Source organism: Lucilia cuprina, chromosome 3 (genome assembly GCF_022045245.1).
Source record: "Lucilia cuprina isolate Lc7/37 chromosome 3, ASM2204524v1, whole genome shotgun sequence".
NCBI classification, from domain to species: domain Eukaryota; kingdom Metazoa; phylum Arthropoda; class Insecta; order Diptera; family Calliphoridae; genus Lucilia; species Lucilia cuprina.
The window spans coordinates 6561162-6586893 of record NC_060951.1 but is presented as its reverse complement, the minus strand read 5'-3'; the positions used below and the strand labels follow the sequence as shown (position 1 = coordinate 6586893).

General features: G+C 27.1%; 1 protein-coding gene across 8 annotated transcripts in view; it reads left to right on the top strand.

Annotated features, from left to right (window-relative positions):
• The window catches only part of LOC111677591 (insulin-like growth factor 2 mRNA-binding protein 1), a 104297-nt gene extending 96991 nt beyond the window's left edge, over positions 1–7306 (top strand). For 4 of the 8 annotated variants that reach the window (XM_046945734.1, XM_046945736.1, XM_046945739.1 and 1 more), the window contains exons 3-7: positions 956–1129; positions 3512–3886; positions 3951–4659; positions 4732–4887; positions 6806–7306. In XM_046945734.1, coding sequence (XP_046801690.1) covers positions 956–1129; positions 3512–3886; positions 3951–4659; positions 4732–4887; positions 6806–7039 — 1648 coding nt within the window. In that variant the 3' untranslated portion in view covers positions 7040–7306. Of the gene's footprint in view, positions 1–449; positions 644–955; positions 1130–3511; positions 3887–3950; positions 4660–4731; positions 4888–6805 lie in introns of those variants that run through there. The other 4 variants (XM_023438745.2, XM_046945740.1, XM_046945737.1 and 1 more) reach the window with 3 other exon arrangements.
• The last annotated feature ends 18426 nt before the right edge of the window (positions 7307–25732 follow it).

Genomic DNA, 25732 nt, shown 5'->3' with positions numbered 1-25732 from the left:
GACTATAGACTAGACTATAGACTAGACTATAGACTAGACTATAGACTAGACTAGACTATAGACTAGACTATAGACTAGACTATAGACTAGACTATAGACTAGACTTTAAACTAGACTATAGACTAGACTATAAACTAGATTATTGACTAGACTATAAACTAGGCTATTGACAAGACTAAACTATAAACTGAAGTATAGACCATAGACTAGTCTATAGACTATAAACTGGACTTGTATAGTTAAACACTTACCTATTGTTTATTTTTTAGTTTAAACTATAGTTTAGTCTTTCGTATTTTAATTGCGCTCAATTCTTTTCCTACCCACTGTGCTTTTAGTTAATAAATTTTTCATATTTGTTTTGAAATTTATATCAAAATAAAAATTGTCATTTTATTTTATTAAAATTCAAATATTTCCGTCGTCAAGATCTTCTGTGTTTGTTTGTCGTTATTTTTTTTTTTTTTGTATAATTGGTCCAGACCCCACTCCTCAAGACAACAACAAAATTCCATAAATTGTGTTCTCTTAAAGTGTTTGAAAATTTTGTGTAAAAAATCTTTTGTTAAAATTTGTGTAAATTGTGAATGTTCTTAAGGTTACTTCTAGATATAGTAAATTTAATCAAAATGCTGGTGACAAGGTAATGTTGTTTTTGAAATAAAAATTAAATTATTTAAATATTTAAATGGTAGTTAAAAACAAATACGCTTTTTAGACCTTAAAACAAATAAAAAGGAACCTTAATTAGAAACAGCCTCTCTCTACATATCATTCTGTCTCTCTCTCCCTCTGTTAGAGTAGTTTTTTATGCAAAGCTTTTCTCTTTACATTTAGAAACAAACAAATCCAGCTTCAAATTCTAAGACAGAATTTTTATAATTTTTTTTTGTATAAATTTTGTTTTTTTTTTGTTTTGCATATTTTTTCTTATACTTTCTCTTGTGTTTCACAGTGTTACGACATCAAAGATTTTAATAAGCGGCATACCGCTCCAAACACGTTTCGAAGACATCGAACCTCTTTTGAAGCCATATGGCATCGTCAAACAATGTGAGGCTGTCTCTAGTAAGGACCCACAAACTCAGACTGTTCATATAACATTCGAGAATAATGAACAAGCTCAAAGGTATATTTAACACACACACACACACTCATACATTCACAAACACAAAATTTTTTAAACAAAATTGTTTTACACCTTTTCGGCTTTTTTTAAAGAATTTTTTTACAATTTGGCAAAATGTATTTGGTTTTTTTCTGAAAAATTTATATAATTTAGTTTTAAGTTGAAACACTATTTTTGAAGAAAATTTCTTTAAATTTATTTTTTAAAGAAAATTTTTTTTACATAAATATATATTACACTATAGACTAAACTATAGACTAGACTATAGATTAGAATATAAACTAGACTATAGATTAGAATATAGACTAGACTATAGACTAGGCTATAGATTAGAGTATAGACTAGACTATAGATTAGAATATAGATTAGACTATAGACTAGACTATAGACTAGACTATAGACTAGACTATAGACTAGACTATAGACTAGACTATAGACTAGACTATAGACTAGACTATAGACTAGACTATAGACTAGACTATAGACTAGACTATAGACTAGACTATAGACTAGACTATAGACTAGACTATAGACTAGACTATAGACTAGACTATAGACTAGACTATAGACTAGAATATAGAAAAGACTATAAACTAGACTAAAGACTATACTAAAGACTAGACTATAAATAAGACTATAGACTAGACTTTAGACTAGTCTATAGACTAGACTTTAGACTAGACTATAGAATAGACTATAGACTGGACTATAGACAAGACTATAGACTAGACTATAGACTAGACTATAGACTAGACTATAGACTAGACTATAGACTAGACTATAGACTAGGCTATAGACTAGACTATAGACAAAACTATAGACTGCACTACAGAATAAACTTTAGACTATAGACTATAGACTAGACTATAGACTAGACAAGACTAGACTATAGACAAGATTAGACTATAGACTGGACTTTAGACAAGACTGCAGACTAGACTAAAGACTAGAATATAGACTAGACTATATACTAGACTATAGACTAGACTATATACTAGACTATAGACTAGACTATAGACTAGACTATAGTCTAGACTATAGATATAGATTAGATAGACTATATATTAGACAATAGACTGGATTTAAGATTAGACTTTAGACTAGACTATAGACTAGACTATAGACTAGGCTATAGATTAGACAATAGACTAGACTATAGACTAGACTATAGACTAGAATATAGACTAGAATATAGACTAGACTATAGACAAGACTATAGACTAGACTTTCGATTAGACTTTAGACTAGACTTTAGACTAGGCTATATATTAGACAATAGAATAGACTATAAACTAAACTATAGACAAGACTATAGACAAGACTATAGACTAGACTTTAGACTATACTATAGACTAGACTATGGACTAGACTATAGACTAGACTATAGACTAGACTATTGACTAGACTATTGACTAGACTATAGACTAGACAATAGACTATAGACTAGATAATAGACTAGACTAGATCATATACTAGACTTTGGACCAGGCTATAGATTAGACTATATACTAGACTATATTCTAGACTATAGACTAGACTATAGATTAGACTATAGACTAGACTATAGACTAGACTATAGATTAGACTATAGAATAGAATATAGACTAAACTATTGAGTAGACTATGGAGTAGACTGTAGACTAGACTATAGATTAGTCTACAGACTATAGACTAGACTATAATATTGATTATAGACTAGACTATAATATTGACTATAGAATAGACTATATACTAGTCTATATACTTGACTATAGACTTGACTATATACTAGATTTTATACTGGACTGCAGTCTAGATTATAGACTGCTTTATTGACTTCACTAGAGACTAGACTACAGACTAGACAATAGTCTAGAATAGACTTAAGACTAGACTATGGACTGGACTATAGACTAGACTATAGATTGGACTATGGGCTTGACTGTAAACTAGACTATATACTAAAATATATACTAGAATATAGACTAGGCTATAGACTAGACTATAGACTAGACTGTAGACTTGACTTTTGGGTAGACTATAGACTAGATAATAGACTGGACTTTTGACGGGAATATAGACTAGGCAATATACTACACTATAGACTAGACTATTGTATAGACTATACTATAGACTAGACTATTGGCTAGGCTACAGATTTTTACATGTAACTTTAAAAAAAACTGAAAAAGTTTCTTTAAAACAACATTAAAGCAAAACAGAATGAAATTTTTAGCACTTAAGCAGAAGAGAGGATATTTGGAAGAATTAAGAAAATCCAGAAAGTGTTTTGTTTCAATTCATTTAATTCAAATTCAAATTGAAATTTTTTCTTTAAAAATAATTTAAAAATTTTCTTAAAATTTTACTAATAATTTCCATAATTTTCTTTTATCGTTTTAGAGCTGCTGGTGGTTTAAACGGTGTTGAATTCGAAGGTAATAAATTACACGCCGAACAGCTAGATAAAAATCAACGTCGCACTCAACGCAATCAACGTAATCCATATCCCGGTATGCCAGGTCCCGGTCGTCAAGCGGACTTTCCGCTACGCATCTTAGTGCAAAGTGAAATGGTTGGAGCCATTATTGGCCGCCAGGGCAGTACTATACGCACTATAACACAACAAAGTCGTGCTCGTGTCGATGTACATCGAAAGGAGAATGTGGGTTCACTGGAAAAGGCCATAACAATCTATGGCAATCCTGAGAATTGTACAAATGCTTGTAAACGTATATTGGAGGTGATGCAACAGGAAGCAAATGCCACAAATAAGGGGTAAGAAGAATGAATTTTTTTTCATATATTTTTCTATAGAAAAACGAATATTTTACTTTTCCAGGGAAATTTGTTTAAAAATTTTGGCCCATAATAATTTAATTGGCCGTATTATCGGCAAAAATGGCAACACTATTAAACGCATTATGCAAGAAACCGATACTAAGATTACCGTTAGTTCCATTAATGACATTAACAGCTTTAATTTGGAACGCATTATAACGGTTAAGGGCGCCATCGATAATATGTCGCGTGCCGAAAATCAAATTAGCTCTAAACTGCGTCAAAGCTATGAGAATGATTTGCAAGCTATGGCTCCACAAAGTGTTATGTTCCCCGGGCTACCACCTATGGCCATGATGTCCACACCGGGCAATGGCATGATTTTCAATCCTAGCATGCCTTATGCACCCTGCCCTGGATTCCCACTAACGAAGACACCCGCCCCCGTAGTGCCGCCCGTCTTCCCCAATGATATGCAGGAGACTACATACCTCTATATACCCAATAATGCTGTGGGTGCTATTATCGGTACTAAGGGTTCGCACATACGCAGTATAATGCGTTTCTCGAATGCATCTCTTAAGATCGCACCTCTCGACAATGATAAGCCGGCGGAACAGCAGACAGAACGTAAGGTTACCATAGTGGGTACTCCGGAGGGTCAGTGGAAGGCTCAATATATGATTTTTGAGAAAATGCGTGAAGAAGGTTTCATGTGCGGCACCGATGATGTTCGATTGACTGTCGAAATTTTAGTGGCCAGCTCACAGGTGGGTTTGAAAAACATTCACTTGTATTTTAAAACAAATTTCTAATAAATTTCTACTTATTTTGTGTTAAAGGTGGGACGTATTATTGGCAAGGGTGGCCAAAATGTACGTGAATTACAACGTGTCACTGGCAGTGTTATCAAATTGCCCGAACATGCGCTGGCGCCAGCATCGGGCGGTGATGAAGAAACACCCGTACACATTATTGGACCATTCTACAGTGTACAGGTAGGTTTAAAATAACAAAAACTATAAAAGATTAAAACTTGACTACTGTTTGAACTAAAGTTTAGTTCTAGTTTTTTTGTAGTTGTGTTCTAGTTCTGTTTTAGTTCTGTTCTAGTTCTGTTCTAGTTCTGTTCTAGTTCTGTTCTAGTTCTGTTCTAGTTCTAGTTCTGTTCTAGTTCTGTTCTAGTTCTGTTCTAGTTCTGTTCTAGTTCTGTTCTAGTTCTGTTCTAGTTCTGTTCTAGTTCTGTTCTAGTTCTGTTCTAGTTCTGTTCTAGTTATGTTCTAGTTCTGTTCTAGTTCTGTTCTAGTTCTGTTCTAGTTCTGTTCTAGTTCTGTTCTATTTCTATTCTAGTTCTGTTCTAGATCTGTTCTAGTTCTGTTTTAGTTCTGTTCTAGTTCCGTTCTAGTTTTGTTTTAGTTCTATTCTAGTTCTGTTCTGTTCTCTTTCTGTTCTAGTTCTGTTCTGTTCTAGTTCTGTTCTAGTTCTGTTTTAGTTCTGTTCTAGTTCTGTTCTAGTTCTGTTCTAGTTCTGTTCTAGTTCTGTTCTAGTTCTGTTCTAGTTCTGTTCTAGTTCTGTTCTAGTTCTGTTCTAGTTCTTTTCCAGTCCTGTTCTAGTTTTGTTCTATTTCTGTTCTGTTCTAGTTCTGTTCTAGTTCTGTTCTTGTTCTAGTTCTGTTCTAGTTCTGTTCTAGTTCTGTTCTAGTTCTGTTCTAGTTCTGTTCTAGTTCTGTTCTAGTTCTGTTCTAGTTCTGTTCTAGTTCTGTTCTAGTTCTGTTCTAGTTCTGTTCTAGTTCTGTTCTAGTTCTGTTCTAGTTCTGTTCAAGTTCTGTTCTAGTTCTGTTCTAGTTATGTTCTAGTTCTGTTCTAGTTCTGTTCAAGTTCTGTTCTAGTTCTGTTCTAGTTCTGTTCTATTTCTATTCTAGTTCTGTTCTAGATCTGTTCTAGTTCTGTTTTAGTTCTGTTCTAGTTCCGTTCTAGTTTTGTTTTAGTTCTATTCTAGTTCTGTTCTGTTCTCTTTCTGTTCTAGTTCTGTTCTGTTCTAGTTCTGTTCTAGTTCTGTTTTAGTTCTGTTCTAGTTCTGTTCTAGTTCTGTTCTAGTTCTGTTCTAGTTCTGTTCTAGTTCTGTTCTAGTTCTGTTCTAGTTCTGTTCTAGTTCTGTTCTAGTTCTGTTCTAGTTCTGTTCTAGTTCTGTTCTAGTACTGTTCTAGTTCTGTTCTAGTTCTGTTCTAGTTCTGTTCTAGTTCTGTTCTAGTTCTGTTCTAGTTCTGTTCTAGTTCTGTTCTAGTTCTGTTCTAGTTCTGTTCTAGTTCTGTTCTAGTTTAGTTCTAGTTGTGTTCTAGTTCAGTTCTATTTCAGTTCTAGTTCAGTTCAGTTCGAGTTCAGTTCTAGTTCTTTTCTAGTTTTGTTCTAGTTCTGTTCTAGTTCTGTTCTAGTTCTGTTCTAGTTCTGTTCTAGTTCTGTTCTAGTTCTGTTCTAGTTCTGTTCTAGTTCTGTTCTAGTTCTGTTCTAGTTCTGTTCTAGTTCTGTTCTAGTTCTGTTCTAGTTCTGTTCTAGTTCTGTTCTAGTTCTGTTCTAGTTCTGTTCTAGTTCTGTTCTAGTTCTGTTCTAGTTCTGTTCTAGTTCTGTTCTAGTTCTGTTCTAGTTCTGTTCTAGTTCTGTTCTAGTTCAGTTCTAGTTCTGTTCTAGTTCAGTTCTAGTTCAGTTCTAGTTCAGTTCTAGTTCAGTTCTAGTTCAGTTCTAATTCTGTTCTAGTTCTGTTCTAGTTCTGTTCTAGTTCTGTTCTAGTTCTGTCTAGTTCTTTTCTGTTTTCGTTCTAGTTCTGTTCTAGTTCTGTTTTAGTTCTGTTCTAGTTCTGTTTTAGCTTGATCTTATAAAAAGGAAAATCTTTTAATGTTAACTTTTTTCCATTAAATTACAGTCGGCTCAAAGACGTATTAGAGCCATGATGTTGTCTACAAACCCACCACCCGTTACCAAAAAACAAAAAGCTGCCAAAGAACAACAACAACAGCAACAAGTTGCTCAAACTTCTTCGGGTAGTGGGTCACAACAACAGCAACAACAACAACAGCAGCAGCAACAACAACAGCAACAATCATCACAACAACAACAGCAGCAGCAACAACAGCCGGGTGCGAGTACAAATCAGTAAGAGTAGAGTGTGGGTGTAAAAGCATTTATTAAACTTTAATTTTTTTATTTTAAAAAATTTATTATTAAAAAAAAAACATATTTTTTTCTGTTTAAATTTATATAAAGAAACACAACACCCCACTGTCCCCTCCCCCCTCAAACCGTTAAGAATAATAATCTTTTTAAACTATTTTTCTTTTCTATTAAATTTACTCGTCAAACCTCGTTTTTAAGTAATAATTTTTTTTCACATATAAATTTATATAAACATTTTTTTCTTAATACAGCAAAGAATTCTTTAAAATTATTTTTTTTTATTTTAATTTAAAAATTTTTTTCAAAACAAAACAAAATTTCTTTTTTTTTTTGGAAAATATTTAAAACAAAAAAAGGTGGAAAAATATATTTAAAACAAAAATACTTTTTGGCAAAATTTTTATGAAATATAAATAAAAACTGTCTCTAAAAACCCAACAACAACACTTTTAAATAGTAATAAAGCTTGCTTACAACAACAAAAAAAAAAAACAATTTTGGAAAAATATTTAAAAAACTATATAAATATAAACTAAAACAAACAATTTTTGGAAAATTTAAAAATTATATAGAAAGAAAAAAAAACTTTACTTAAAATATGAAAGAATGACAGAAAAACAAACATTTCTTTTTTATAAGTTCTTAAAAACATAAAAAAGAAATTTAATTTATATAAAAAAAAAATCCTGCAAAAATAGCATTAAAATTAAAAAAAAAAAATAGTTATAAGCCGTAAACATTTAAAAAAAATTAACTAAAAATATCAACAAGAAAACACAAAAAACATAACAATTTAAAACACTCTAATTCTGGTATTTGTTTAGAAAAAGTTACACACACACATAAACAAAACACTTTTACATCTAAACAGTGTTTAAAACTGTTAAAAAAAGAAAATTGTTTAGAAAATATAAAGCAAAACATAAAAACATTGCTTTACCACAATTTCTGACCTCAGCAACATGTTTATAAACATTTGTTTCAATGTTTAAACTAAAATTAAAGCTAATTGTAATGTCCTTTACTCTCTCGTTCTTTAAAACAACCTAGTTTTCTTTCTGCTAGTATTTCTAGCACTTGCAACATGTTTATAAACATTTTAACACTTCAACCTAAAGAAAAATCAACTATAACCTCACTGCTACACTAAACAGCAAAGGTTTAACTTTATTTGCTTACAACAACATTTAAAAGCAAAGTTTTTTATAGAAAAAACTTCTACTGCAACATAAAATGGTATTCGCAACATGTTTCTAAACATTTTTTACTCTTCAAAACAATATACATAACTTTCTGTTAGTGTTTTTAACATTAACAACATGTTTATAAACATTTTAACTCACCAGCAAACAGAAACAACATGTCTGACCAACCATTTAGGTAAAACAGCAAATGTTTTACATTATTTTCTCAACGCAACATTTAAAAGCAAAGTTTTTATAGAAAGAAACGCCCGTTTACATCTACTGCAACATAAAATGTTATTAGCAACATGTTTCTAAACACTTTTTCAAATGTTCAAACAAAACTAAACAAAATTGTTAATTTTATTGCCTTCTTTCTCCTTAAAATAATATAAATAACTTTCTGCTAGTGTTTTTAACATTAGCAACATGTTTATGAACATTTCAACTCAGCAGCAAACAGAAACAACATGTCCTATCACTCTGCTAAGCAAGCCAATAAAAGTTTTCTATTGTTTTCTTATAGCAATAGTGACCAACAAAGTTGTTGTAGATAAAACTTCTTTGTTGTGTGCTTCTGCAACATAAAATTACATTCGCAACATGTTTCTCAACACAAGAAAAACAACAAAAACTAAACATAAAACCAAAACTTTAAACTATTTTCTTACTCTTTTGTGGTTTTTTCTTAGTCTCTTATTGTTTTTTACAACCTCAACATGTTTCTATACATTTGCTTTTACGTTTTTTGCTTAAACACTTAAGCATACAGCAGAGATTAAGAAAATGTGTTCAACAACAAGATATCAAAGTTAAAAGAGTCTAAAAACAATGTTGCAGCCTTTGTTATACTGTTTCTAACATTAGCAACATGTTTCTAAACATTTGCTTTAACATTTTTTGCTTAAAATGTGTTTAAAAACAATATATAAAATCTAAATAAGTCTAAGAACAATGTTGCAGTCATTGTCATAATTTTGCTAACATTAGCAACATGTTTCTAAACATTTGCTTTAACGTTTGTTTGCTTAAATACTTAAGCAAACAGCAGAGAGTAAGAAAATGTGTTCAACAACAAGATATCAAACTTAAATGAGTTTAAAAACAATATTATAGTTTTTGTCATACTGTTGCTAACATTAGCAACATGTTTCTAAACATTTGCTTTAACGTTTTTTGCTTAAACACTTAAGCATGCAGCAGAGAGTAAGAAAATGTGTTTAACCACAAGATATCAAAGTTAAATGAGTCTAAAAATAATATACCAGTCTTTGTCATATTGTTGCTAACATTAGCAACATGTTTCTAAACATTTGCTTTAACATTTTTTGCTTAAAATGTGTTTAACAACAATATATCAAAGCTAAATGAGTCTAAAAACAATGTTGCAGACATTGTCATACTTTTGCTAACATTAAATGACTTTTACAACATTATTACAGTTTCTGTCATGTTGTTGCTAACATTAGCAACATGTTTCTAAACATTTGCTTTAACGTTTTTTTTGCTTAAACACTTAAGCATACAGCAGAGAGTAGGAACATGTGTTCAACAACAAAATATCAAACTTAAATGAGACTAAAAACAATGTTGCAGTCTTTGTCATATTGCCGCTAACATTAGCAACATGTTTCTAAACAATTGCTTTAACGTTTTTTTGCTTAAACACTTAAGCATTTAGCAGAGAGTAAGAAAATATGTTCAACAACAAGATAACAAACTTAAATGAGTCTAAAAACAATGTTGCAGTCTTTGTTATACTATTGCTGATATTAACAATATGTTTATAAACATTTGCTTAAACGTTTTATGTTTAAACACCTAAGCATACCGAGCAAAGAGTTAAGGAAGTATTAAATCAAAATTGAGAGAGTTAATTAAAAAATTGTGTTCAAAATAATATAACATCCTTTCTGCTATTGTTTCTAGCTTTCACTATATGTTTATAAACATTTGCTTAAATGTTTATTGTACAAACACCTAAGCATTTAATTGAAAGTAAAAAAATGTTTTTAAAAACGAGAAAATGTTAATTTTTCCCTAAATTAAAATACTTACCTTGCAGCTGCTTTTTGCTAGCTTTAGCAAAAGGTTTCTAAACTTTTGCTTCAACGTTTTATGTTTAGACACTTAAGCAGTTGGCAAAGAGCAAGGTTTTGAATGTTTAAAACTAAAAGCTTTATGTTTTTTTAATTTTTTTTTTTTAACAAAAAATGTGTGTCAAATTAAAAAATTTATAAAAAAAAACTTTTTCTTTCTCTATCCTTTATAAAGAAAAAAAAAAACTCCCAAGTGTTTGCCTTAAAACGGTGCTGAAATGTTAATTGATTTGTTAAAAAAAATGTATTGTAATGTTTATTATTTTATTTTTTTTTTTCTTAGTTTTCTAATTTTTAATTAAATTTTTGTTAAAAAGAAACTAAACTAATTTTATATGAAATGAAAAGAAAAGCAATAGAACCACTAATTTTTGAAAAGAAACTCTGTTTTTAAACAGGTTTTAAATTAATGTTGAAACCTTTAAGTATTAGCTAAAACAAGGTTTCTGTTTAAACCCCCGATTTTTTTTTATTTAAAATAGTAACTTAACCATATCCCAAAAAAACCCAGAGCATTAAACAATCAAATCTTTTTTTTTTTTATTAAACTACAATAGCCTTGTTTTTTTATATATATACAATTTTTTTTTATAAAAAAAAATAACTAGTAAAGTAGTTTCCGTTAAAGTTTTAAACAATTTTATTAAACAAAAAAGAAAACCCCTCAATATAATTCCTATAATTTAAAGAAAAAAATAAGAGTTTTTATACATAAAATATTTTTTTTTATTAAATATAGAGTAATAAATATTATTTTAGCTTAAATTATAACATTTTTTTTAAATAATTAGCTCAAGTTTTTCTTTTTTTATAAAAAAAAAAAATATCTTTAAACATTTCGGCATAAATTTTTTTTTTTTTTTTTTCAACACAAAATTAAATTTCAAAACAAAATTTTCTTCTAACTTAAAACGTTTTTTGGCAACTCTTTCTTTTTACAAAAAAAATCTTAAAAAACACTTACAGCGAACAAGTTTTTTATTAAAAACTTTGGTTTGAAATTCTAAAAAAAAGTTTTTATTTTCTTTTTTTTTTTTTTTTGCTTAATTAATAAACAAAAAAAAATTATATAAAAACTATTTAAAAAAAGAAAAAGAAATGAAAACCAGTAATTAAAATACCTCAATGTAAGTGCATTATCTTCTATAAACAAAAAAACTAAAAAAACATTAAAAAAAAACTATATGAAAAAAATTTATAAAAAAAAAATAACTATAACCTAAAAAAAATAATTCTAATTATATAAATAATATAAATAATAATTAAAATAAAACTTTAAATATAAATAAAAAACAACAACCACAAACAATCTACAAATAATACAAAAAAAAGCAAGATTTATTATAAACTAAAACAACTTCTATAATATTATATAAAAAAACTAAAAAAAAATCATATCAAATCAAGCTGCAAAGAAAAACAAAACCCTGAAATACATTTAAACAACAACTACACAAAATCTTCAAGAAAAAGAAAAAAAATTGAAAAAGAAAAGAATTAAAACAAATTTAAATAATAAAAGAAGAAAAAACAACAACAACAAAATTTTCTCACTTTTTTTTGATAAGCAACAATGTTGCTTAAAAACAACAACAACATAAGCAACAATGTTGCTTAAAAACAACAACATCAACAAAGGTTAAGCATCATTCTCCTAAAATCTATAAATTTTTATAAAACAAAATCCCAAATTTAATAAGAATAACATTAGCAACATGTTGCTAAACATTTGCCTTAAACACTCAACAACATGCTAAAGCTAAATATTTCATTGCGTGACTCTCTCTCTCTTGTTTATAGGCACAGTAGCAACATGTTTATAAACTTTTTTGATTTTACCTCTGCAACAAATTTTAAAAAAACATTTTGTTTAACATACAATCTTCATTACTTAACTTTAAAACAATACCACCGCTTTAGTTTGTAACTTTAGCAACATGTTTATAAACATTTCTTCAAACATTCAAACACTTTTTAAAGCTAAAACAAGACCTTTTTACTTCTCAAAACTATACGGCTGGCTAATTGCTACTATTTTTGGCAGCAGCAACACTTTAACAACAAAGTTTCAACTTTTTTTTGACAGCAGCAACATGTTTATAAACATTTGAAAACTTCAACAAATGTAAACAATATGCACAACTAATTTCCACAGCAAAACATAAAAAATTCTTGTTTATTTTCAAACAGCAACACATTAACAACAAAGTTGCTACTATTTTTAACAGCAGCAACATGTTTATAAACATTTAAAAACTTCAGCAAATGTAAACAACATTCACCACTAATTTCCACAGCAAAATATCAAATATTCAACATTGTTTTTAAACAGCAACACTTTAAAAACAAATTTGCAACTATTTTTGACAGCAACATTATGTTTATAAACATTTAAAAACTTCAGCACATATAAACAACATGCACGACTAATTTCCAGAGCAAATTATCAAATATTCAACATTTTTTTCAAACAGCACTTTAACAACAAAGTTGCTACTATTTTTGATAGCAGCAACATGTTTATAAACATTTAAAAACTGCAGCAAATGTAAACAACAGCAAAACATCAAATATTCTTGATTGTTTACAAACAGCAACACTTTAACAACAAAGTTACTACTATTTTTGACAGCAGCAACATGTTTATAAACATTTAAAAACTTCAACAAATGTAAACAACATTCACGACTAATTTCCACAGCAATACATTTAATATTCAACTTTGTCTTCAAACAGCAACACTTTAACAACAAAGTTGTTTTATAAAAAAAACAACTTCCTATTCGAACTATTTCAACACAAATAGCAGCAACAACATGTTTACAAACATTTTTAAACACTGCAGCTAAAGTTAACAACATGCAAGACTGCTTTACAGAACAACAGATTTGCTTTAGGAAAAAACACGTGTTTTTAAATTCTTCTATTCCAACAACAACAACAGCAGCAACAACATGTTTGTATACATTTAAAGGTGTGTTTTCAAGTTCTTCTATTCCAACACAACAACAATAGCAGCCACAACAAGTTTATAAACATTTAAACACACCAGCAAAAGAAAATAACATGAACAAACAACATGCTAACTAAAACAGCTTATGTTAATCATTGTTGAACAACAAAGCTGCTTTAGAAAAACATCTTTCAAGTTCTAGTACAACAAAATATAACATCAGTAACATGTTCATAAACTAAACCACTTTGCTGTATTAAACACAACAGCGCATGTCCTACAGTAACATCAATTTGTTTATACACATTTGCTGGTCGAAGCAAACACTCCAGCAATCGAAAAACAACTTGTACAGCAGCTTTATTGTTTCACAGCAACACTTTAACAGCTAACATCATCTGCTTTACACTCAAGCATTTCTCAATATAAACAGAGAACAACAGAATTTTTAACTTCAATTTCACACAGCAAAACTTTAACAACAATATTGCTAAAAACAACAACATATATTACTAAATGAAAACAGAGAGAAAAAAGCAAAAAAACATAATGTTTACATTCATTAACTTGTACAGCAACATTTTAACAGCAAAACTAAAACAACATACAATGTAAATGAAACGAAAAGCATAGAGTCAACAATATGGCAAAACAACAGAATGTTTAACTTTGTTCAGTTGTAAGGCAACATTCGTTACAGCAAAACGAAGCTAAATACAACAGCAACAACAAACTTGCTTATAAACACAAAACATCTGACTGTTTGCTTTTATTTAGTTGTACGGCAACACTCTAACAGAAAAACAAAGCTAAAACAACAACAAACTAGCTGTTTAACATAAACAGTACTAGATAGAGCATAATAACAAAAAAAAAAACTAAACAAATCGACAGCTCAAATCAATTTAAAACAAAACAGCTGACTGTTTTCCTCTATTCAAAACAAACAACAACAAACATGCTGATAAACATAAACAGTACTAGCAGGCAGCAAAACATCAACAGACTTGCTTATACACACAAACATAAACAACAAAATACTGAGAGCAGCAAAACAAAAAACGTAAACAGAATGAGAGCATAAAGCAACACTTCGGTTTTACTAATGCAATGCAATGTTTACCTTTATTTACTTACTAAAAACAACAACAAAACTAATATATACTCGTACTTGAACAATACTAGCAGAGAGTTATGTTTATATGAAAGAAGGAGAGAGAGAGAGAGAGAAAGTTGACTTAGAAACCAAAACAGAACAATAGTGTAATACACTTACACCTACATAAATAAAGGTAAATTTTAGCAGCTTGATTAAAAACGTAAACAAAACAGCAGAGTTGTTTAAACGAGTACTAAACAGAGAGGATTTCTTTAGAAAGCAGCGAATAAAAGTAAAATTTCTTTAGAGAGGAGAAATAAAGGTAAATATTAGCAGATAACTTGAGTAAAAATATAAATAAAATGGCAGAGCTGTTTAACAAGGAAAGATTTCTTTGGAAAGAAGCGAATACATGTCGATTTTCTTTAGAAAGTAGAATGAAGAATGAATATAGAACAAGCAGCTCGACGAAAAACGTAAACAAAACGGCAGATATGTTTATTAAGGGACTAAACAGTAAAGATTTCTTTAGAAAGAAGCGAATCAATCAAGATTTATTTAGAAAGGAGAATAAAGAGCAGACAGCTCGTCTAAGAACGTAAACAAAACGGCAGTTTTGTTTAACAATCGATTTTTTTTAATTAAGAAGCGAATAAAAGTAGATTTCTTTAGACAAAACGGCAGAGTTGTTTAAAAAGGTACTAAACAGAGTAGATTTCTTAAGGAAGAAGCGAATAAATGAAGATTTCTTTAGAAAGGAGAATAAAGATACAATAAAACGACAATTTTGAAGATTTCTTTAAAAAGCATAAGAAGAAAAACAACGGCAGAGTTGCTTAAAGAAGTACTAAACAGAGTAGATTTCTTTTTAAAAGAAGCGAATTTCTTAAAAAATAAAACGAATAAAAGTAGATTTTCCTTAAAAAGACGTGCACTAAACTAAGAAAATCAAAAAATTTCAAAAATACTTTAAATTTTCTAAAATTCAGAAATAAAAAAAATATTTAAAAATTTTCTAAAATTATGGATTCAAAAAAATTAAATAAAAAGTATTTTAAAATTCAGAAATAAAAAGTAAATCTAAAAAAAATGTTTTAAAATTTTGTAAAATTCAAAAATAAAAAATGAGTTTAAAAATTTTGTAATATTGGGAAAATTTGCTTAAATCTGTTTTAAATTTGTTTTAATTCTTTTCTTTTTTCAATTTAATTTTGACAAAAGTAATATAAACGACAAAACAACAGCATTAAACAAATTGTTAGAAAAAAAGCATTTTTTTTTAATTTTTGGAAATTTGAAAAAATCAAAAATTTTTTAAATTTCTGGAAATTTAAAAAAAAAATCAAAATTTTTTTGAAATTTCTTGGAAAATTTAAAAAATCTAAATTTTTAATAAAAAATTTCTTGGAAAATTGAAAAAAATCAAGATCTTTCAAAACAAATTTAGGATTTTTCAAAAAAAAAAAATTCTTAGATTAAAAAAAATCAAGATTTAAAAAAAAAAATTGTTAAAATTTTAGATTTTTTTTAAATCTATAAAACAATTTGTTTTTTTTTATAAACTGAAATAATAAATAAATAAATAAAAATTTAACAACATTTGCTGAAATAAAAGAAGACTTCTTTTTAACAAAAATAAAAAATTTTCTTTAAGAACAAAAAAAAATAAACAAAAATTGACAACAACAAAAAATCTCAAATTAAAGGAAATTTATAAAAAATATATAAAATCTATATTACAAACGGTTTAAAGAAAAAACTCTTACCTAAAAAAACAACAACAATAAACGCCAATTACCCTTAATAGAAAACAACAACAACAATTACCACCTTAAAACAAAATTAATTTATAAATAAAATTATAAAACTTAAGAAAACTTAACCAAGTTAAAAAATTTAATACCAAATTAAAAAATTCCAAAAATTATTTCGTTTAAAAACAAAAAAAAATGTTAAAAAATTTGGTTTAACATTTAAAAAAAAAACAAAACTCTAAGAACAAGGATGATAATGGGTATTTAGTGTAAGATGTTAAAAACAACTTAAAAGAACAATTAAATATTTAAGTTTTTTTTTTTTTTGAATTTTTTTTAACTTAAAAAATTTACAAAAATTTTTAAGTAAAAAAAAAACAAAAATTTTTTTGTAAATAATAATTATTTACCAAGTAGGCATAACAATTATTATATATTTTTTAAAATAACAAAGTAATAAGATATTTATTATAAATTAAAAAAAACAATTATACTAAAGTATAATTTATTTATAAAGAAAAAGCGAGACAAACAGAAAGAAGGAAAAAAACTTTTTTAAAAAAAGTAACAGACACATGAAAATATTTTTCTAATAAAAAAAAAATATTTTTATTTGGGCAGTTAAAACTTAGTTAAAAAAAATCCGGTTTTTTAAAAGTTAAATAATTTTTTTAATTGTTTTTTTATTAGAGAAAAAAACCGGTAAAAATTTGTTAATTATGGAAGGCTATTTAAAAAAGTATTTTAACAAAAAAAAAACCAACGTTATTTTTTTACTTAACTTTTTTGTGGTTAAAAAAGTTATTATTAAAAAAAAAACTAATAATAACTACAAAAGATGTGCCAAGTACTGAAGAGTTATATATTTCTTAAAAACCCCAAAAAAAAACAAGCTAAATGTGTGATAATATTTTTATTTAAAAGAAAAATATTTATTTTATATAAAAATTTTTTTATTCTATTTTATTGTGGAAGAAAAAAACTGCTTAAAGTAATAATTATTTTAAAAAAAACATTAACAACGTTTTAAAACTAAAGCAAAATATAACCTAAAAGCTATAAATATCACACAATTACAGTCAAAACCTAAAAAAAACCAACAGGAATTGCGCACAAGTTTACTACAGCTAACTTAACGTTAAAAACACAAACACTAGCTCACACTGTTACTCTCTCTCTCGCTATGACACTCTCCCACAGAGTTTTAAACAAAACAAACTGCTGCAAGAAAAAGTAAACAAAACAAACCGTTAATTTTAGCAGCTTAGGGAGAGTGTCAGGCTCTCTATCTCTCTCTGTCTCCCACTCAAACAAAATAAAACACAACAGGCTTGGAAAATTGAAATTTTGAAATAACAAGATAATGAAATAGACTAGATTATAAACTAAACTATTGACTAGATTATAACATAAATTGTAGACTAGACTAAAGGTTAAACAATAGACAAAACTATAGACTACACTAAAGACTACACCATAGACTACAATACAGTCTAGTCTATTATTGACTGGATTGACTATAAAATAGACTAAACAAAACAAACCGTTAATTTTAGCAGCTTAGGGAGAGTGTTATGCTCTCTCTCTGCATAATAGTCTATAACTATAGACAAAACTATAAACTATATTATAGACTACAACACTGCTGACTAAACTATATACTACACTACAGTCTAGTCCATAGTGTAGATTAGACTATAAACTGCACAATAGACTAGATTGTGGACTAAACTATAGACTACACTATCGACAAGTCTTTGGACTAAACTATAGATTAGCCTATGGAGTATACTATAGACTAGCGTATAGACTTTACTATAGAATAGACTATAAAATGGACTACAAACTAGGCTAAAGACTAAAGTATAGAGTAGACTAAACTAAAGAGTAGACTATAGACTAAACTGTAGACTAGACTATATACTAGACTTGTCTACAAATTAGACTGCACACCTGACTATAGACTAGACTATAGACTTTACAATAGAATAGTCTATAAAATAGACTACAAACTATACTATAGGCTAGAGTATAGAGTAGACTATAGACTGAACTGTAGACTAGACTATGTACTAGACTATAGACTAGAATACAAACTAGTCTATAAACTAGACCACATACTAGCCTATAGGCTAGACTATACACTTTACTATAGTGTAGACTGAACTAACTCGACTATATACTAGACTATAGTCTTGTCTGTAGAGCAGACTATAAACTAGTCTGCGGACTCAACTATAGACTAGAATACAAACTAATCTAAAGACTAGCTTACAGACTTACCTATAAACTAGACTAGAGACTTAACTATAGAATAGTCTATAGACTGGAAAATAGACTAGAGAATAGAGTAGACTGACCTAAAGAGTAGACTATAGACTAAACTGTAGAGTAGACTATGTATTAGTCTATAGACTTGACTATAAACTAGACTACAGACCAGCCTATAAAATAGACTGCAGACTAGCCTATAGACTAGACTACAGACTAGCCTATAGAATAGACTGCAGACTAGCCTATAGACTAGACTACAGACTAGCCTATATTAGACTATAGACTAGAATAAAAACTAGTCTACCGACTAGCCTATAAACTATATTACAGATTAGCCTATAGATTAGACTATAGACAGATTAGCCTATAGACTAGACTACAGACTAGACTACAGACTAGCCTATAGACTAGACTACAGACTAGCCTATAGATTAGACTACAGACTAGCCTATAGACTAGACTACAGACTAGCCTATAGACTAGACTACAGACTAGCCTATAGACTAGACTACAGACTAGCCTATAGACTAGACTACAGACTAGCTTATAGACTACAGACTATATTATACTACAGACTAGACTACAGACTAGCCTATAGGCTAGACTACAAACTATCCTATAGACTAGATTATAGACTAGCCTATAGACTAAGTTACAGAGTAGTCTGTAGCCTAGTCTATTGGCTAGACTATAGACTAGACTACAGACTATCCTATTGACTGGACTACAGACTAGCCAATGGATTAGACTACAGTCTAGCATATAGACTAGCCTATAGACCATACTACAGACTAGCCTATAGACTAGACTACAGACTATCCTATAGACTAGCCTACATACTAGCCTATAGACTAGACTACAGACCATCCAGAGACTAACCTACATACTAGCCTATAGACTAGACTACAGACTAGCCTATAGACTGAACTATGTAGAATACTATACTGTAGACAAGCCTATATATAATAGACTATGGAATAGTCTATAAACTAAAATAAAGTCTAGGCTAGGACTATAAAACAAACTAGACTTGACCATAGAATATTCTATAGACTAGCCTAGTCTAAAGACTACAATATAGTCTAGAAATATCTAGACTACTAAAATACTAAATTTTCCTTGCCTGATGAAACAAACTCAACTTCTGATGTTTGCAAGTAGAAGACATTTTTGTGTCTCACTCTCTCTCTTATGTTTTGTTTACAAATCTTAGACCAGGTTCACACTAGGAAACTTTTGTTGAGAAAAAGGTTTCCTAGTGTGAACCAGGTCTTAAACTATCATTTAAAACAACTCTATTTACACCGAAAGAAAAGTGTGTGTGTTTTATTTTTTTAATAAAAATTTTATGTTTTTTTTTTGGAAAAAAAGAATTGAGAAATGTACAAAACACTTTATTAAGTACAAAAAACATTAAAAACAAAAAGTATTTGCTTTTTTTTAAAGATAAACAAAATCTAAAACTCTTTTTTTTTTAATTTATTTTACAAAAAAAAAAAAGAAAAAAATAACGTTAAGTCTCAAGAATTGTTTAAGAGATAGAAAAATAACGAACTTTAACAATAGCCGCCATTTGAAAATAAAAAAAGAAATGAAAAGAAAGCTAACCACAACAAGTATAACAAATGACAACAACAACAAAAAAGAAAAACAAAAGGAATATATGAAAGTTAAAGATCAAATAACAAAAACATATAGGAACTGGTTTACACTGAGAAACTTTTGATTTTTGTGTGTGAATGAAAATCACACACAAAAACAAAAGTTTACTAGTGTAAACCAGGTCTAGCATGAATGAATGAATGAAAAAATGAAAACTGTAAGAAAAGAAGCAAAAGAAAATAGAAGAAAACTGCCATAAAAGAAAGCCTAAAGCATATAGACAACAGACAAAACAAAAACAAACCAACTTTAAACAAAACCAGGACGCAAACATTTGCCAGATGTAGCAAAAAGAATGAAACAAAAAAATAGCAGGAATAAAAGAGAAAAAAAGCAAAATTATAAAAAAAGGAATTAAAATAGAAATATTTGTTATTTTCTTTGTTTAAATTATAAAATAGAAATTATTTTCTTAAGGTTTCTAACAATCACTTAATGTTTGTTGAAGAACAAAAACACAAAACCATTTTGTAAACAAAAGTTGCTGTGTGTGTAGGTGCCCTCAATGAAAATAAACATATGAGAAAAGGTGCTGCCAAGTTTGTATGACAAGCGTTAAGCATGTTTACGTTTTTTAATGGTTTTTTAAAGAGAAACCTTTTGTAATGAACTTTTCTTCTTCTTTTCCTTACAAATTATTATGTAATGTTGTTGTTTTTTGTAAACCAAATGAAGTTTAAAGTTTAGTTTGTTATTTATTTAACACTAAAAGAAATTTTAACAGAAGATATTTTCTGAAAACACAATTTAAGTAAAAAGGTTAATATATTATGAAATTTTATAAGGATTTCATTACACTGAGAGAAATTATATATAGAAAATGGAAAAACGAATTGCTTTTTTTATAATTTTGCTAATTTTTATCAACTTTCAAACTATAAACACAACTATGACCATAGTAATTGAAGAATTTATTTGAAAAACAATAAATATTCTGTGAAAAAAAACTAAGCTTTCTTTAAATTTAAGAAAAAAGCTACACTGCCGTTTACTTTGTGAAAAATTTGGTCCTAATAACAAAAAAACACTTGATTTACCCCAAAAAGAAAATAACTAAAAAGGAAAACTTTTATAAAGAAATAAATTTAACAAAATGAAAAAAAATCTTTGTGAAAAATTTGTGGAAATTAAAACAAAACAATAAAATTATGATTTTTTTTTATAATAAACTTATGTTTTTTTTTAGACTTTAAGCAATTTAACTTGGAAAATTACATAAATTAACTAAAACTTATAACTAAAACTAAAGAAAAACTAAAAAAAAAAATAGCTACTAAAACTAAAAATATATATAAATAATTAATTGGCTTAAAAAATTGAAAAAAAAGAAAATAATACTAAACACAAAATTATAATTGGCTATTTAAGATTTATTTATGAAAAATATTGAAAACATAAAAATTTTTTTTATTTCAAAATAATTTTTTTTTTGAAAAAACAACGAATTATGTTTTTCTAAAAAAAAAACAACAATTTAACAAAAAAGTTCAAACTTTAAATTAAAAAATTTAAAAGCCTCCCCCCCCCCCCTACTTCTCTATAAAGGAATTATTTTAACATTAAAATTTCTTTAAATTTAAGCCGTTTTCTTTTTGTTTAAAATTTGTTTATGTAAATATTTAAGCAAAATTTAAAATTTTTATTTAAAAACTACACCCTCCCCTCTTAAAGAAAAAAAACCCCTATAAACGGTAATTTTAACTGGAGACTGAGCTACAACATTTTTAAAAAAAGTTACCGTTTTGTGGAAGTTTTTTTTTATTTTTTTTAACATTTAATTATTAAGTTATTTTTTTATTTTAATTAAAAAAACACTAAATTTCTTTAAAACAAAAAAATTTTTTAAATTTTCTAAGAATTTTTAAAAAAAAATCTTTAATTTTTTTTTAAAATATTGTTTTAAAACCTTGATTTTTTTCTAATGAAGTATAAATTTTTATTTAAATTTTTTTATTAATATTTTATTTACCTTATTAGTTTTTTTTTGTAGTTTTGTTAATTATTATTTTTTTTTAAATATTTTATTTAATAAATTATATAATTTTTAAGATTTGTTTTATATTAAACGGTTTTTTTTCTGTGTGATAGTAGTTTTTAATTTTAAAGCCGTTTAATATTTACAAATTATTATTATTATTATTATTACTTTAAACTAAACGTTTATTATTTTTTTACACAAAACTTAAACCTTTATAATTAAATTACTTTTATTTTATAATCTTTTAAATAAGTTGTAAATCCTTTAAACAAAAAAAAAAAAAAAACTTTTTAAAATTATTGTATATTTTAAAACCAACAAGTAAATTTTTTATTAATTTTTATTATTATATTTTAATATATAATTATTTTATTATTAATTTTTATTAATAATTAAAAAAAAAAAACAAAAACAAGCATTAATAATTTTTATCCAAAACAAAAAAAAAAACAAAAAAATTTAAGAATTTAATGGAATAACATATTTTTTGTTTTTTCATATAAAAAAAAACCTGTAAAACTTTATATATTTTTTTAAAATAAAAAAATATAAAAGTAAAAAAAAAAACGAAAAAACGAAAAGAAAAATGCTGTTTTTATTTCAAAGTTTAAACATTTTTTTGGTTTGTAATAATTATTTTCTTATTTTTTTATCACATTTTAAACATATAATTTCTTTCAGTGTTAATTTTTTCTTGTTAGTTTTACTCTTTTCCTAGTTTTTTGTTTCTATTTACATTGTTTTGCCGTTATTTAGTTTTCTTTTTTTCTCAGCTGACAGTTTCACTCTTCAGTAAGTGCTGCCAAGTTTGTTTTTTAAAAGCTAGTTGAAAGTTTTTAAAAAAAATACGTAAAATTACATAAAATTAAAAAGATAACAAATTTAAACTCCATTTTAGTAATAAAACTTTAAAATTTCTTATTTTTTTAAATTTTATTAAAATTAATTAATTAACTTTGTATTTAATCAACAAATAGTTTTGTTACAAATTGCTAACAGTTTCACAATACTATTAGTGCTGCCAAGTTGTTTTATACATTTTGTTACAAATTGCTGACAGTTTCACAGTCCTCTTAGTGCTGTCAAGTTGTTATTTGTAACTTAGCCGTTTAAAACACTTAGACCTGGTTCACACAGGTCTTACAAATTGCCAAGACCTGGTTCACACTAGAAAACTTTTGTTGAGAAACATTTGATTTTGTGTGTGAGAGAAAGAGATGGTTGATATTTCTTTCTCGCACACAAAAATCAAAAGTTTCCCAAAAAAAAGTTTTCTAGTGTGAACCAGGTCTAACAGTGTCACTATCTTATTAGTGCTGCCAAGTTGTTATCTGTAACTTAGGCGTTTAAAACAGTTCGAAATTCACATCTGCGGAAAGTTGAAAGAGCAAAGAAAGAAAATTTGCATAAAAAATCTAAAAGTTAAACTCGAAATATATAAAAAGCTTTTAAGAAAACCTTAAAATTTCATAATTGCATTAAAATTTATATAAGAATGACAGTTTCATTCTCTTATTCTCTAGTGTGAACCGGCACTAACATTGGCGTTGAAAGAGTACCATAATTTTACTCTCATATTAGTAGTGCTGTCAAGTTGCTGTTAGTAACTTTAGCGTTTAAAAGTTTAGAAATTGTAAACAACAAGTTCAGAGAGTATAATTTTGCGTGTGCTTGAGGAAAACATTGAAAATTTTAAAATATTTTGTAACAAAACTATTAATTTTCCTATTTTCTTTAAAATTCCATAAAAATTAAACAATTAAGTTTGTTTTTTTTCTTAACATTACCGGCAGTTCGCTTGCTCTCCTGTCAGTGCTACCAAGTTTTTTTTTTGATAACTTAGGCGTTTAAAACAGTTTGGAGAATATAAACCACCAAGTTTGAAGAGTTAATGTATAATTTTAAAGAAAAATTTTAAAATCATACTCGAAATATATAGAACTTTTTAGTGAAACTAATGTTTTCACTATTTTCATGGACAGGGGAATATGAACACTCTTTTGCAAAACAGTTTCATTCTAGAGAAATTCATTCATTTCGCATTTATTCTAAGGTGAAACCACAGGGGTATACAGAGATCCTTTTGCGAAGCAATTTCTCTTGACATGACAGCACTTTATTTGGCTCATATTTTTATTCAGTCGGTAGAAAATTTTGATTTTTTTTATAGAATTTCAAAACTCAAAGTCGGTCGCTCTTAATTTGTTGAAAACCTGCACCTTCAAACGAAAAATGTATCGAATTTTTAGTGAAACCGTAATTTTTCTTTAAATTTTATACATTTTAAACATTTTGTAGTCCACTTAAAACTTGGCACCACTTTATTTCTCTCTATTTTTGTTCATTAAAGTTTTTTTTTAAAAATATTTGTATTTTAATGTTAAATTTCATTAAGAATTTCAATTTTATTAACCTTTTATTTAATATTTCAATTACTTTGTATGTTTTTTCTCTTGTTTTCTTGATGTTCACATTCATTCTCTCGCGCTCTCATTTAACAGCGTTGTTTAAGTGCTGCCAATATGTTTTTAACAGTATTTCTTTTATGTTTTGTTGTTTTGTAGTTTTCTCTCTTTACTCTGTGTGTCTCGCAGTTAATAGTGTAAATAAAGTGCTGCCAAGTTGTTATTTTTATTGTGTTTATTGTGTTTTGTTAGTAAAACCGTTATAATGTTTTGCTTTGTGTAAAAAGAGTTTTGCTTACTCTTTATGCACTTAAGCAAACTGGGCAGCACTTATTTTTGTTTACATTGTGTTTAACGTTAGTAAATACATGTAAATAAGTAATTCACAGAGCTGGAAGTGTGCTTTTTAAGAAATATTTAATAAAAACAAAAAAATTAAGGATTTTAATGATTTCTTTTTAAGTTTTTAAGCAAATTTAATGAAATATTATAAAATAAACAACTAAAATAAGTAAATCTTTTAGTAAATTATTAAAAAACTGTAAGATTTGGATATTTCTTAAGTTTTTGGAGATTTTAATGCGAAAAATAGTTTCTCAAGGGGTTAAGAATTATACAGAAAGTTTTATTTAAGATTGTTTTTTCAACAAAGTGCTTCAATTAGGCATTTATTTGAGAATTTTTTTTTATATTTTTTATAAACAACGAATTTTTGTTTTTTATTTTATTATTAACTTAAAAACTCTTAAGCCAATTATTTACTACTACTACTACTTACAAGCCAAAATACAATTTACCATAAAAAAATTTATAAATTTATAAAAAACAAGAAATAAATACTAAAAAACAATATTTTTTAAATGTGTGTATACTTAAAACTTTAAACAAAAAAAAATAATTATAAATATAAAAAAATTATAAGAAATATTTAAAGAAAAAAATAAAATAATAAAGAAAATCTACCTCAAATTTTCATAAATTAAAACATAAAAAAATAAACTATATTTAATACATATATTTATGTAAAAAGATAATAAAATTTGTAATGCATTTATAGAAAGTTTAATATTAAAAAGAAAAATAAAATAAAACCTAAACAAACCATAATTAAGTTCCACATAAAATTAAACTAAAAAAAACTAAAGTTTCTATTTGAAAAAAAAAAATAAACTAAAATTTAATTCCTAATAAAAAATAAGGAATTATTTCAATTTTATGTTGCGTCCATTATAATAATAATTTATCCATAAAAAAAATAAGCAAAAATC